Here is a 14,921-nt window from a genome sequence, read left to right as displayed (position 1 = left end):
TAACTCCGGATGTCCAGGATGTCACAGGTGGGGAACTGCTGCGCTGGGTGGTTGCGATGCCGGAAATCCCTCACTTGCTGCTAGCAAATATCAACAAGGCCGTTTGAATATGAGATTGGATGGTATCGGTTGGGTTGTAATATAAGGTAGCTGGAATCTGAGTAGAAGAGACGGGTGAGGATTATCAAGTGGTGCTGTGCCTGCTTTGTACAGCTATGTGCATATCGATACAGACGATAGACCGTGGAGTTCCATGATGGGCATGGCGGTGTGTCGAGTGTGTGTGTGACTGCCTTGCTGATGTGAGCAGGGCGGAAATCTCTTCCTCGTGGTTCGGAGGCCGTTACCTACATGTGTCTTTCAGAGAGAAAAACGACAAACTCTCAGCCGTCGAGCCGATACTGGGCTTCGGCTCGGATCCCCTGTTCCCGTGCTACCCAACCGGTCGGCAACGGAGATAAATGGCCCCACTGGAAACTGGGGATTTGCATGAATTCAAGGGACTCTTGGCAGTGGACGAGCCCCCCGTTTTACCGGTTGGGGGGGCGCGATGGCGGGTGTTTCCGTGTGCTCGGGAAAGTGACAAGCTCGGTTTCCAATCACATGGAAGCAAAAGAAAGCGTCTTCTAGGGAAACGGACAGAACGTGCTCCCGCTGACAAGTTTAAAGTTTGTAAGCAGGTGGCTCAGGTCAGGCAGTCAGGGTGCAACTGGCCGGCCATGCAGGTACTTACATGCCTTACCTACCTACCTGGTACATTCCAACGGCAGGGCTGGGTGCTAGGTCCGGAGAAGCTGGGTAATATCGCACGCGCGGAGTATCCGTACCTTTGAAGGAAAGAGAGTAAAAGAATGGCGCCTTTCCCCCTCCCAATACCCGGAATTTCGTGCCCGACGTTAGCCCATAACAGGCAAGTATCGGTGATTAGCTCCAGCCCCCCGCATTCTGTCCGAGATGCCGATCTGACGCAGTCCATCCTCGTGGGCGTGGGAGTGCAGCCAAGCCAGGCTCTTTGCGACGAAAAACCTCGGACCTGCCCACTGCCAGTCGCATGCCCGTGAGTTTTCCTACCTGTGCTTGACCCTGTGAGGCTCATTGGAGTTTCGAAGGGCCGGGGCGAGCGTGTTGCTTGCTTGTCGAGGATTCTCTTGCTTCTGCCCAGTCCTGTCCTGTCCTGTCCTGTCCTGTCTTGTCTTGTCTTGTCTTGTCTTGTCCTGTCCTGTCCTGTCCACCTCGATCATTTTTACCGTTTTGTTTCTTTTGGCTTTGGTGTCATTCCCTCGGCAAACCGCCCGCTCGGTTCCCATTCTTCCTCAACCCCGACACAGGGCACCAACGCCGACGACCGATACCAACCTGACATAGGTCCTGTCCTGCCTTGAGGTGCTCCCTAACCGAACAACTTTCTGACATCTCACCTCCCACCTACCTTCCAGGTTACCTACGCGCATTTGTGCGGGCTCCACGCCGAGCAGTTAGTTGACAGGATGGATATGGACATGGACGTGGACACGGACAGAGACCGGGAAGCCGCAACGACGCCGCCTAGACCTGCGCCATCCACGCCCACCGGTGGTGCCCTCGCTGCTGGCGGTGGTGGTGGTGGCGGGCACGGGAAGCTCACCGAGCCCAGACGGCGCAACCGTCCGGCCCTCTCGTGCATCCAGTGCCGAACACGCAAGATTCGCTGCGATCGCAACGAGCCATGCGCCAGCTGCCTCAAGTCCAAAATAGTCAATTGCACGTATGAGGAGGCCCGGCGCCCGAAGCCCCGGCTCTGGAGGCTTTCCCCGGCGCCAGCTGCGGCTCAGTCCGACAACTCCCCAACTGCCGAACAACGGCTGGCCGCCGACTCCGGTTACACGTACAAAGAAGTGTCACTAGCCCCTGCGCCTGTTCCTGGACCTGTCGCTACCAGTGCCGCCACCGCCAACACCACCACAGCCGTTGCAGCAGGTACCGCTACCACATCATCCAGTGCCTCTACCACCAGCACCAGCACCAGCACCAGCACCAGCACCAGCACCAGCACCAGCACCAGCACCAGCACCAGCACCAGCACGACCACAGCAACAATCGCTGCCCTCAGTCCTCCCTCCCACCCAACATCATACCGAGACCCAGGACCAAGGAGCAGCTCAGCAACAACCACCAACTCCACCACTACCATCCTAACAGCCCGGACGGCAGAGCCCGTGTCTGCCCCGACCCCGGCCATTCGGCACCTTGAACTGACCCCCAGCCACTCGGCATCAGGATTCGGAAACAGCACGGCTGCACTTGCCGAGAGGGTCCAACAACTTGAGCAACAACTCGCCGAGGCCCTCAGGAATCCAGATCGCCCTCAACACACTTCTCAAAATGCACACGTACCTCTGCATTGTCCGCAGGGTTCTGGCTCCAAGACCTGCCTAGCAAATGGGGATAAGTTTGTGAGTAGCTTGTTCCGTTGTTTCTGTTCCTTTGGTTCCCCGGGGGTCCTGTCTCCACTCCAGGTTCGATGACGTGAACATTTGCTGGTTGGCTGACTGGTTGATCTGATGTTTTTGCTGCAGTTCCCCCTGATCATCAATCTTGCCAAGAGGATTGAATCGGACAGAGACTCAGACATCTACTTTCTCTTAAAGAAGTGCAAAGATCTCTGTAGGGTGGTTAAATCTCAAAAGGTCCCTCCTCATGTTGGCTTCCAGCTCGGCAGCGACGTTCCACATGAGAGCGTAGCCCGTCGGTTGGTGGAGGCGTATTTCCGAACCTTTGAAAGCGTCTACCGAATCCTGCACCAGCCAAGTTTCTGGCGAGAGTACAACCACTTCTGGGAGAACCGCACGGCGGCAAGCCCGGCCTTCATTGCTCAGTTTCAGTTGTGTATGGCCATTGGCACGTGCTTCCAGGATGATGTGGCTGCTCTCCGACCGTCTGCTGCCCAGTGGATATACGAGGCCCAGGCCTGGCTCGCCTCACCCTGTGAGAAGGCCAGGTTGAACATGTCGGGCCTTCAGACCATGTGTCTGCTGCACATTGCCAGAGAGACATGCGGTGTCGAGTGTGACCTGACCTGGATCAGCGCCGGGCCTCTGTTGCGGACGGCAATGTACATGGGACTCCACCGTGACCCGGATAGCTTGCCTGCTATGTCGGTGTTTCGGGCAGAGATGAGAAGACGGCTGTGGGCGACCGTGTTGGAAATGACGCTGCAGTCGAGCTTGGACTCTGGTGGTCCGCCCCTCGTATCGGTGTCTGATTATGATACTCGGCCGCCAAATAATTACGACGATGACCAGCTGTGCGAGGGCGATAAACCTCCTCCAAACCCCAGATCTCCGGGGACCTTTACACAAACTTCAGTCCAGCTCGCTCTCCTACGGTCGTTTCCGACTAGACTGGCGATTGCGCAGTATGTTAACCACTTCAAAGCGCCAGCCACGTACGAGGAGACTCTGAAATGGAACACGGAACTCACCGCCGCCTGTCGAGCACTATCGGCCACACTCCAGCAGTCGTACGATCCTGCTGGCATCCTCCCGAGGCGTCTGTCTTTGTTTCAGCTTCGACTGGCCGAGCATATGGTGCATCGTTTCTTTCTGGCTCTGAATCACCCATGGCTGTGGGCGGCGCAGCATAATCCAGCCTACTACTTTGCACGCAAGATGTGTGTAGAGACATCGTTGAAATTGTATCGGGCCTTTGCTACCGGGTCACCGGCTGGGGACTCGGGGACCGCCCGGGAAACTGATGACTTTACGAGGTTGTCCACCTGCGGGTATGGGGCATTCCGGTCAGTCCCCACGCTCGCTGTTTTGACCATTTGTTTGGAGCTGTTGTGGCAGGTGCAGGAGGACCGGTCATTCCGCCAGAGTATGAACCTCGACCATGTGCTTGAAAGGCCGGGTTCCGAGGCGGATTTGGGCACAACGGGTCCCCTTAGCATTGGAAGTGGCGCTGCCCCGCGCCAGGATCTGCTCGACGCTGTCAAGTACTCCATCGGGTGGACAGTGCGCCGTATCCGAATGGGAGAGACAAATATCAAGGGATATCTCATGTACTCTGCTCTCTGGAGTCAGGTCCAGGCTCTCCAGAATGGCGCTTCTGATGCTGAGGCGGAGGAGCAGGTGCTGGCTTCCATCGCAGATGAGCTGGGCCAGTGCTGGCACCTGCTGCAGGAGGCTGCTGGCGGAAAGCTACCTCTTTCCATGATCGGGGCTGCATTGAATGGTGGATACGGACCCGGGAGAAACCCATTCGAAGACTCCAAGATGGATTGCAGCTACGGGTGGGATAGCGAAGGCTCGGTAAGTGGTGAATGCAAGACTGTCAAGGGGACTGTTGCTAACGTGGAGTTTTTCAGCTCTGTGATCAAGGCTTCGACTCCATCTTTAACTTTCACAACGCCGACTTTTTTATAGGGACGTGATGAGACCGGCCCAATGAAAGCGCCTTTTTATCTGTCCATGCCATGCATCACGACGCCTCTGAAGAGCCACGAGGACGCCACCATGTGGTGATGGATCCATGCCAGCAGTCCTTTTCCACCAGAGCCCCAGTAAGGTTTCCGGTCATCCAGCTTTGGCGTGTGCAACTACTGATACATTCCGTTAGAACACATTCGGTGGGCAGTCGACCAGCTGTAAAAGTGCCACTGAAGTCCGGTTCGGGCTTTTACCCCTCACGCCACGACAGAAAAGCTCGTGTCCACCTCCCCTAGCGGTGGATGGGATGGGAGGCGTCAACGACAGCCATGGCGTCTTGAGGATGTCGATTTCCGGACAAGAGTCACTCTATATATGAGTAAATACGGTGTTCACCAGGGGGTGTCCACCACGATACCGCAACCTGCGATGCGTGTCGCCATCCCCCGACCTCTTCTCTGTCCAGGCACGGCCTTGTCGCTCATGAAACGTCCATGATCACGGCCATATTCGCGGTGGCCGCGACTGTGGCGGCTACCTCTGTCGCTGCCAGCAGTTTGTTGTCGACACCGACATCTTACCCACTAACCACGGGCCCCGACGTTCAGGAACTCGCTGCATGGACCGCGAATCCGATTAGGACCGTCGTGACGGTCAACTCCAATCCAATCGATGTGCTGGCAGCGGCAGAGGAAGATGTCCCAAAGGTCCTGGAAAAGCTTCGGGAGCTGTGTGCTGGGCCCTATGCACACAAGTATCCTGAGATTTGCGAGTACCTCGGTGGTGAAGAGCTGTGGTGGCCAACCGCAGTGCCATCTACCAGCCCGAGCATACTGAGTTACATATCAACACCCCAAAGCTCCTCCATTGCAGCGAAGCCAACCTTGTCGGTGCCAACGACCACGTCCTCGCTGCCAAAACCCACCTCTTCACCGCCAATCCCAACCTCCTCACTTGCATTGCCAACCAGCAGCCTCGATTCATCAACTGCAACGGCTAATTCCAGCACCTCGCCTGCAGATTCAGAACTCTCAGTCGTGGTGGCGACGAGGTTGATCGCACCTGTGGTACCAACTTCGGTCTCGGTTGCTGCTTCCACCATCACATCATCGCCCTCTACGCTAGAGCTTATTGTCACTCAGTCCATTTACAGATTCCACCTCACAGCACCTTCTGCAGAGATGGTGGAATGCCCGTACTCCTCCTCAGCCGAGGGCGAGAACGATGAGACCAAAGCGCTCTGCTCGGTCACCACTATCCACCACCACCTCCCCATATCTACGCTCATCACCGTTACAGGACCTGTCCTGTTCTTTCCCCGCAACGGCGCGCCGGTGACCACGATGGAGGAGCCCGCCCGAACGACAACCCTGTTGCGAACAAGGATCAGATTCACCAGAATCAAGACCATTGACACTGAGCTACTGAACGATGACGAGGACGATGCACCACTACCATCGGCATCGGTTCAGTTTGTTTCATCTTATTCACCTACCCTAGAAGTCGATACCGCTCCAACAACACCAACAGCCGGATTTGAACCCGAGCTGCCCACCGCTGTTCTCCCATCATCAACGAACCGCCCAGGATGGACCGGCTACAGGCCGTTTCCATCCATATCGTGGTTCCGCTCTGCGGATTCGCCGGGGGGCTGCACGCAGACAGAGACGATCTTTAGCAAGATGACAGGCTTTCAGACGGCGACGGTGTTTGCTGCGACGGCGAGGGCTACGAGGGTTGTTGCGTGTGAGTGTCCCAACTTCAAGGTTGTGCTTGTGGGCGGGCCGGGGGTTGTGATTGAGGCGAGGACGACCGTTACGGTTGGTGAGGTGAGGACTGAGACGGGGTTGGAGTGTTCTACGGTGGTTAGGGGGGGTCTGAGAGGTAGATAGATTGAAGGGGAGAGGGGTGGGGTCCAAATGGGATGGATTTGCACGAGATCTTTTAGTGGAAATGTCAATTCGAGATTAAGATGTTGGGGAAGTGTCATGGTCTCTCATGCCTAGAATTAGGGCTCTACCAGTCTGGTTGAACCTGTGTTGCTTTGAACCGGGCAGGGTCGGTGCCATGGTCTTGGTCTTCTTCCTGTATCTAGCCAGCTCTTTTCCCTCTCTTATCTTCCTCACGCAACCTTGTTGTATCCACCTCAGTTCCAAGCAGGAAGATTGTGCTGATCAAATTTTATATGTCTGTGATGTGCGAGTGGAGTCTTGTTGATAACAGGGTTAGGTCACGGTTGAGACGACGGTGAAGGTGATGATGATACGGTGATAGTTGCAGTGGTGATGGATGGTAAGGCGGAGGAAAGGATCTGGGCTAGTGTTGTATGGGGACGTGTTACTGTGTGATGTAAGGGCTTGTTTGCGGGGGGTCGTCAAGTGGCCCGAGAAGAGTAGAAATATGGTGGGAGTTGTAGAAACATGGTTTGGGATGTGGGTGAACCTTTTTTAACGCCATGTGTGAGAGTTTGACGGGGTGTATCCCTTAGTCTGACTGAAAGTTTACTCGTGATCATGTTCCATGACCTACCACTCAATGTGTAAGTGGTGTTCCCCCTTTTCGGGGTCCTTTGATCCCGGTTTGTGGTAGTGGAGATCTACGTGTAAGCCAGCAGCCCGCACCGGAACGACGGGTTTTCAAATGCATGCCACGGCGATGTGCAATGCGGTCCAATGCAGAAAGAACAAGGGGAAGCAGGCGGCATGGCATATTCCGTGTGCCGCGGCCGCCATGCAATTGAAGCGTGCTTGATTTTCTGGGAAAACGTCACTCACTGCCATGGAACTGTAGATCCAGTGGGGTGGTGGGAGCAATGTTTGGTCAAGTCCCGTTGACTAGAGAGGAAGGTGACGGCAGGACTTCAGTTTTATGTAGGTCTGGTCAGAAGGAGGAATCGGATGGCGGTTGAACCAGGGAAGGTTGTGGATAGTTTTGACCGGCGACCGGACTTGGGTGTTTGCTGGATATGGAGAATGTTCGGTGGTTGATAGGTCACCTCCTGGCTCAAGTAGTGGTAATGGAAGCGCTTACCTGGGTACCTATTCAAAGTGTATCTCCGGTCTGACTAAAGGCCTGGATTTTCCCTAGATACTCCGTCTGTTCGGCTCTCTCTGAGAATGGCGGAATGTTCAAGTTGAATATTTGCTAGTAGTGGACACCCCAGAAGAAGAAGCAGAATCCTTGCCCGTCTATTTTTGGCTTCTTGCTGGGATGCTGTCCCCCGCAATCGACTCCCGTCTTGGCAGACAGTGCAACCTCGCTCCACCTCGGGAGGTTTTCCACTCCTTTTCTACCCTCCTTCGTCGCTTCTCGTCCGAACAAGACTTGCATCTTTTGGACACCGAAGAACGGTGATGGCGTCAATATGGTCGGCACTCCAGTCCTGAACCATGTCTGGTCAGCGGATGGTGCTCGGCTGCTCTTACCTGACAGAGAGTATCCATGGAGCAGTTCGCGCTCCGCCCTTCTCCGCTTCCAAACCCCGAGACCCTGACAGGCTCTATTTTCGATGCCAAGTATCTGGCCTCTCATATCTCTCATATTTGCTGCTTCTCAGCCAATTGTCCCAGTGCGACGTCGAGCTCAGAAAAGAACAATCAGTTCTATTCCCGTTCTCTGGGTGCTGGTGGCAATATGAGCCATGATTATGGGCGTGGGCAAGCAGCTAAGTGCCACTATCTCGTTTATTAACCGTGGGTAGAATGGGGCACCCGGACGGAATTCGTACATTTTCTCATTTACCCGCCCAATGACCGGACAGAACACCAATTCAGTGTTAGTCTGGCTCTTGGTTTGCCCAGCCTTGCTTGCTTTGCTTCCATAGCCTTTTTCTCTTCATGTGGGCACCCGCTGGGGGAAGCCAAGCAGAGGTGCTCTCCGCTATCCGGGAACAACGGGCCAGCGCAACCCTCTCTCTGAGGTACCGAATCCCAATGGGTGCTAGGCCTGCCCACCATCTTCACGGCGAGGATACACCGAGCGAAAAAGAAAAAAAAAAAGATAGCATGGCGGGCAATATAGCGGACTCGTGGTCTCGGCTCCGAATACAACCCCCCTGCTTTTGTTTCCAAAAATTGACGGCGTGTCGTTCTTGCTCATCTACTCATATTGCCTTCTTCAGGCCACTTTTCTTTGGAGCCCACCCTCGGCCAGACGCGGATAGTACTTTTCTCATCCCTTCTCAGCTGGGAGCTTCTAGCTTGACCGTGACCGTGGGTGAGGTGGGCTCTTTCCCATCCCTCCGCGCCCGTGTTTCCACTGCCCGGGGTTCTTTACCAGAAAAACCCAAGTCCCACAAGCCGATGGGGAGAAGGAACGACGTCACGTCGCGGCGCAATATTACGGTCAAACTGAGATGCACTGCATAGGCGATTGCAACACTCCCGGGGACCGGTTTTTGCAAACGGTCCAGACTTCCACGCTGACATCCGCCGCCTCCCTGCCCTGCCATCTCGTTCCTGGACTACACTAACTTAACAGTCTGCTGACCCGGGAGCACATGTCCGTGCCACGTTTGGACCGGTGCATCAGAGTCATATAAAGCTCTGGGCAACCTTGTTGACTTCTTGATTCCCGTGGCCTGGACCGGAAGCGGCTCATTTGCATATTCGGCTTCGGGGACAAGTCAACATCACAGCTGCTGTGACGGAACCATGGCCGCCTTTCCCAGACTTCTTCTTGGTCTTTTGTCGTTTGTCCTTTTTGCATTTGTTCTTGGTTCTCCTATTTCCTCCCCAGACTCACCGAGAGACGGACAAGTCGAAGCCCGCGAAGCAGGTGCTCTTGCTGGCGACAACGAGCTGGTCCTGGCTCCTCTGCCCACCTGGACAACACCACCCGTCAGACCGACCAGGCCCGTACTGACGCCCATACCCTTGGAGTCGACACCGGCGCCAGTACCAACAAGACGAGCCATCGATATCGAACCGCCCATCAAAGCCAACCCGCAGAAGGGATGCACAACCACCTCGTATGAGTCCTGGGTCTATCCTTGCTCCTGGTCTGGGACGCAGACGATCTATCCAACCACCACGACTCTCTATAAGGAAGTGAATTGCAATGGTTGCGAGAATATCATCATCTGGAAGGACTATTCCTCGTGCCCAAACATGGTGATCAACAAGACCGAGAGGGTCAACACGGCTAGCACGTACTGGAGCACCATCTGCAAGCCAACCGCCCTTTTTGCGAAGCGAACGGCCGTCGATAACATCCCCGCTGTTCAGACTCCAAACATCCACAACATTGGCGGCAGTCAGGACCAGGTCCCTATTCCGGCTGCTGCTCAGATCACGCCCTTCCCCAAGCCGGTGGTAGAGCTTCGAAACCCGAGCGATGGACATGGGGAGGGTGGACACTTACAGCCTAGCGTTTGCCAGACGACCTTGGTTCTCCAGCCTCCGCAGTCAGCAGGGAAGACGTCGACCAAGTACTCCAGGTATACCACCACAACGTTATCGGTGAACTGCAGTGGGTGTACCAGCTTGGTGGTTTCGACGGCGCTGGCGGGGTACGGTCCACCAGGAGTGTTTACAACCACGGCGACACTGCCCGTCGGGGCGGTGACGGCTTATGCTTGCCGAACATGACGATGACGACATTGGGGGAGTTGGTTGCAAAAAAAAAAAAAAGAAAGAAACAAAAGGGTCTTTCGGGAAAGGGTTTTCTTTTGTCGACTACACATCATCGCGGGCAACAGCTGGAGTAATGGGATATGTTCAAGATACCCACCCCATGCGAGGTTTGGTTTTTTCTGGGCGGTCGTTTGCATCTTGAGGGAGACGGTAGCTCCGAGAAAGAGAGGATTTAGGACTGGACTTGTTTGGTTTGGTTTGGTGGATTCGTGCAGGTAGCTATGCGAAGAAATCCAGATCAACCCAGATCAACTCAGATCAACCCAGATCAACCCAGATCAACCCAGAGTGCCAAGAAAGGGTGTGTTTTTAGCCGTGTCGTTTGGTGACATCTCAGATTCTGTACTTTCTTCTGCAGCATTTGTGGGCGTGTGTGGTGAAGTCCAGACCACAGTCCCTTTTCACTAGCCGGGGAGGAGCAACAATTGAGTCTGTTTGCCTTGCTTTGCCTAGTCAGAGCGAGTTAGTTGACTTTCTCAACCAAACACAGATTCCTGCTATCGAACGTGAACATCTCGCAAGAACGACACGTTGTTGGGCTTTTCCTGCAGGGAGCACCCTATCAGCGGCGCCAGATTCCCATCTCCGCTTTCCGAGTTGGAGGTTTGGAGGATTGTTAGTGCGCTACTACCCGCAGGTGAGTACAATCCCCAAAATGCATCCTGAGCGTCTGCGATAACTTCCAAGATACCCGAACTGATGTACCCAGTCTCTCAAGAGGCCAGCTAACTGCTGACTTCACCAGGAAAACCCCCCTCTGCATTCATCAAGCAGACCACTTCAGGTACGTCGTATATCAGAGGCTTTAAGTCTTGGTGGTGTGGAGGCTCAAGTCCCGTGCTAACAATAATTGGAGACATCGTCCCCACCTTCTTGGAGGGGGGGGGGGGTTCCCTTCGAAACTTTATTTAGGCCCACATGGTGTCTGTCCGACACACAACTTTATCTTGACCTTACCTCGTCTTTTTCCCCTTGGACACACGCCTGGAGATAAGATACGCCCTACTCCATGCGATGAGTAGACAAGGAGCTCACGAATGGGGCGACAGGCCTCCGCCTACTGGACCGAAGGCCCGACCCCCAAACAAGAAGCGGCGTGCCGAAGCCCACGCTACTACTGACAGCTCGGAACCCTGGGTGAGGCCCGAATCTCAGTCGTACAGGCCAGCGCGCTCTCCGTCGCCGAAGCGGCACAAGCCCGAGCCTCCCTCCGGCAATGGGATCGCCATCAAGGGCTCGGCTGGCAATCGCCACTGTTCGTCCGCCACGGAGGAGGAGGATGATAGAGGCCCTCCAGCCCAGCTGGGAGATTACCAAGTGCGTCGTCAGTCATCGGCTGGAGGGGAGGAGAGGGCCGCTGGTGGTGGAAGGGACGTGGCCGATGTCGATTTCCGGGGTGATATGCCGTTCCCGGACTACTTTCCAGAGGCCACGCCTTGGGTCATGGATCGTGTCAGGCACGAGTTCCGCAAGCTTTGGGAGTTCCTCGAGCTGCCCAACCTGCGACCTGTGACGGCGACGTGGCATCCTCTTGTGACGGCCACCTTGAGCGAGCTAGGGCGTGTGGAGAGCTTTTGCGACTTTATCAATGCCAGGAGGCGGGAGCTCCACGGCCAGACGATGGACTTTAAGAGGCAGCTGAACAAGTTTGAGAGGGACTGCAAGGCGCAATCGGAGGAGATGGAAGGGTTCAAGAAGGAGACGGACAAGTTCAGGAGACAGGTCACCAAGCTGGAGAACGAGGCAGAGGTCTACAGGAAGCAGATTGCCAAGTTGGAAAGTGACAACAGCCAACAGGCGGCCGAGGTGGATGGTCAGAAAAAGAAGATCAGTAAGCTGGACCAGCGCCTCAGCAGACAGATCACGGAAACGGAGATCTGCAAGAAGAAAGCGGACAAGCTTGTGGAGGACTGCGCCAAGCAAGCCGCCAACATCGAGGCCTCCTACAAGAAGGAAATCGTCAAGTTGGAGGAGGATAAAAGTAGACTGGCTGCCGAGGTTGAGGGCTACAAGAAGCAGATCGGCGAGGGAGAAACGGACAAGAAGAGTCCTGGTGTGGGATCCGAAGGTGGTCAAGCTCAGGTCTGCAAGCCGGAACTAGGAAGGATTCCGGTCGTGACACAGGAAGACTACCCGCCGAGGGCGCCAAGGGGTCCCAAACACTGGGCCAAGAAGAATGATGACCGAACGTCAAGAAGTCCTGCCAAGGACAGTACAGGGGAGATCGAGGACTACAAAACGCAGATTGGGAAGCTGGAAGAGACCTGCAAGCAACAGGTCGCTCAAATCAAAGGCTGTAGAATGGAACTTGAGAGGTGGCGACAGGACTCTCACAACTGGAGTGCAGAGAAGGAGCGGTACAAGGTGGACATGGGACATCTTCAGCAAGAGCTTGGGAGACGTGAAAAGGAACTCGACAGTGTTGTCGCTCACAAGAATAGGCGGGGTGATACTATTCGCCATCTCGAGGCTAAGCTTGCCCGAATGGCTGCTAAAAAGGACCCTCGTGCGGAACTCTTCCGGGTGCGGGAAGAGAACGAGAAGCTTTCAAATGATTACGATGCCTTGAAGGCCAGCTACGACAACCAAGTTGTCATGTTTCATAACCTGGAGCGTGATACAGCAGAGCAAAAGAAGAAGTTCACCACCATTCGAGTTGAACACCAGCGCAGCATCGACAAGATCAAAGCCGAGAAACAAGATCTGGAACGCCAGATAGTGGAGATTCAGAAGGCTCACAACGACAACAACCAGCGGTCTCCGGCTGATCACGAACTCGCAGCTCCTGATATCGACCAGTTGATGGGTGGAATGGAGCCCAAGATGCTACCTGTAGATGAACCGAAGCGATCAACGGAGCAGTTGCCAAAATCTGCCCAACAGCATATCGACCAATTGCTCGGCAAAATCATGTCGACCGGCTCAGCTGTTGATTCCTCGACGACATCAGTCGTTCGACAAGTCTCTGTACCCAGTTCAGGAGGAGACACCATCTCTACGCCAAAGCCGGCAGGTATCAGCCAGCCTCAAGAAGGCCAGGCTCAGGGTGGCATTCGGCTTAGTGCAGATCACGAGAGCCAAGAGCTCCTTCGCTACCAAGCTATGGTTCGCGAGAAAGACGAGAGAATCAAGCAACTGGCAGCTGAGTACATCGAACTGCAGAAGCTATTTGGGGAGAAGATTGCCCAGATCGAGAAAGACCTCCAAACGAACAAAGCGAGGCTTCAACAACAGGCCCAAGCACATGATGAGAAGCCGGGTAGTGACACCGTCAATGCGATCCTCAAGAGTCGGGTCGACAAACTGCTTGTCAAGGACAAGGATAAAGAGACTGCTCTCAAGCAGCTTCGGGACGCCAATTTCAAGTTGGAGCACCTGGTGGAAGAAAAGGATGACAAGTATAAGCAGCTTTATGCCGTCAACGTTACCCTGCAAAGCATGGTCCAAGAAAAAACAAGCATTGTCGAGAGGTTAGAAGAGGAGAGAAATCAGCTTCAGGGAGACGTCCAGGCAAGAGACGTCCAGATACGAGCATTGGAAGGGAGGATCTCCGAGACAGAAGCCCAGCTCTGCGAAGAGGCGGACAAGTCGACGAAACTTCGCCAGATTATTGCTCACAAAGAGGCCGAGATCAGCACTTTGAGAGCGATCAGCTCATTGCCGGACACGCCAGTGTCGGCAGTTTCCACCGCAAGCTTCCAGATTCAAATGCCTCAGGCTGCGAGCTCTGATGATGGCCTTCGTGGGGACAACGGTACTGACCTGGGCCTTTCAGCACAACAGGAGCCCCCAGTTTTCATTAAGCGAGAACGCCCGGATCCCGGATGTGAACTCATGGAGACGATGGAACAGGACCAGGATCTGCGCAAGGGGATAGTTTCGCTTGTCTCGGAGCTGTTCAACATTACTCCGAGCCAGAAGTGGACTACTGATACTATTGTCAAGTTTGTTCGCTGTCTGGGTTGTGGCCAGGACGGCAATACTGCCCTTAACAACGCCAGGGCCGAGATGACTTCGATCAGCGATGCTTGGACGCTCAAGGATGTCTGGAGGCGGGATTGTGCAGAACAGACTGAGCAGCAGTCATACCTGAAGGATACCCTGACAGGAAGATTCACCCACCTGTGTCTGTTGTTGTCTTCAGTCCGGGAAGGCCAGGATGACATGGGCACATGCCAAGTGATTGGTGAGCTTGCCCGCGGTTTAGTATCAGCTGATCACTCTCAGTTCCCCCTCGCAGGGATGGCATTCCTTGAGTGTGTTGCTAGCAACCAGGCCAAACCACAGCGTGCGAGGGCTACTGAAGGGCTGATGGCAATTCTGATCTGCGAACTCTGCCGTCACCTCCAACAGATGCTCCAAGCACCCAAAAATTACTGGGGAATCAAGGAGATCCTCGGGACGACCGAAGATGAAGCGGCAGAGACATCGACCATCTGGAAACTGGCCACGATTCTGGCGGAGGACGACACTCGGTCGGACCCTCTCGAGACGCGCAAACGACTGGCTCAGACGTGCGGCGACAAGTTCTCATTCTTCTACCAAGCGGATGAAGACAACAAGGAACGCGAAATTGGGCTGCTCTCGTGCGGCACCGGCATGGAGGACAACGCTAACAGCCAGATCTTCTTGATGCTGGACTTTGGAAAACGGTGGATTCGGATAGTGGATTGTAGCCTGGCCTACTTCACTTCCAACCGAGCCGCGCCGCGGATGTTGGACCTCGTGATTGCCAGGGAGGACAGTGAGAAAAAGGAGGAAGTGGAGCTCTTCAAGATTGAGGCAGCTCCCAAGGATGTCGCTGCCTTTTGGTTGAGGAACATCTGCTATGGGGGGTGATCTATCCTCCTATATCTCTATCAACATGATTCGATGGCGTTTT

The 14,921-nt window shown here is 54.8% G+C and overlaps 5 protein-coding genes across 5 annotated transcripts; all 5 read left to right on the top strand.

Annotated features, from left to right (window-relative positions):
* Positions 1–1,487: 1,487 nt before the first annotated feature.
* On the top strand, positions 1,488–4,411 carry QC763_302300 (uncharacterized protein; the record flags this gene model as incomplete). Its single annotated transcript, XM_062910676.1, has 4 exons — positions 1,488–1,977; positions 2,071–2,432; positions 2,556–4,289; positions 4,346–4,411. The coding sequence occupies 4 exons, from the start codon at positions 1,488–1,490 to the stop codon at positions 4,409–4,411; spliced, it is 2,652 nt and encodes an 883-aa protein (XP_062766625.1).
* A 98-nt stretch (positions 4,412–4,509) lies between these two features.
* QC763_302290 (uncharacterized protein) lies at positions 4,510–6,298 on the top strand (the record flags this gene model as incomplete). The annotated part of the gene is made up of 2 exons (XM_062910675.1): positions 4,510–4,540; positions 4,806–6,298. 2 exons carry the CDS (start codon positions 4,510–4,512, stop codon positions 6,296–6,298), a joined length of 1,524 nt encoding a protein of 507 aa, XP_062766624.1.
* Positions 6,299–7,747: 1,449 nt separating this feature from the next.
* QC763_0049230 (uncharacterized protein) lies at positions 7,748–8,773 on the top strand (the record flags this gene model as incomplete). Its single annotated transcript, XM_062905738.1, has 3 exons — positions 7,748–7,773; positions 7,857–8,180; positions 8,527–8,773. The coding sequence occupies exons 2-3, from the start codon at positions 8,155–8,157 to the stop codon at positions 8,771–8,773; spliced, it is 273 nt and encodes a 90-aa protein (XP_062766623.1). The 5' UTR covers positions 7,748–7,773; positions 7,857–8,154.
* A 285-nt stretch (positions 8,774–9,058) lies between these two features.
* On the top strand, positions 9,059–9,994 carry QC763_302280 (uncharacterized protein; the record flags this gene model as incomplete). Its single annotated transcript, XM_062910674.1, has 1 exon — positions 9,059–9,994. The coding sequence occupies one exon, from the start codon at positions 9,059–9,061 to the stop codon at positions 9,992–9,994; it is 936 nt and encodes a 311-aa protein (XP_062766622.1).
* Positions 9,995–11,053: 1,059 nt separating this feature from the next.
* Positions 11,054–14,878, top strand: QC763_302270 (uncharacterized protein; the record flags this gene model as incomplete). The annotated part of the gene is made up of 1 exon (XM_062910673.1): positions 11,054–14,878. One exon carries the CDS (start codon positions 11,054–11,056, stop codon positions 14,876–14,878), a length of 3,825 nt encoding a protein of 1,274 aa, XP_062766621.1.
* Positions 14,879–14,921: the final 43 nt, after the last annotated feature.

Source organism: Podospora pseudopauciseta, chromosome 3 (genome assembly GCF_035222475.1).
Source record: "Podospora pseudopauciseta strain CBS 411.78 chromosome 3, whole genome shotgun sequence".
NCBI lineage: Eukaryota > Fungi > Ascomycota > Sordariomycetes > Sordariales > Podosporaceae > Podospora > Podospora pseudopauciseta.
The sequence above is the reverse complement of the archived record's forward strand: the minus strand, read 5'-3'. Positions and strand labels throughout refer to the sequence as shown.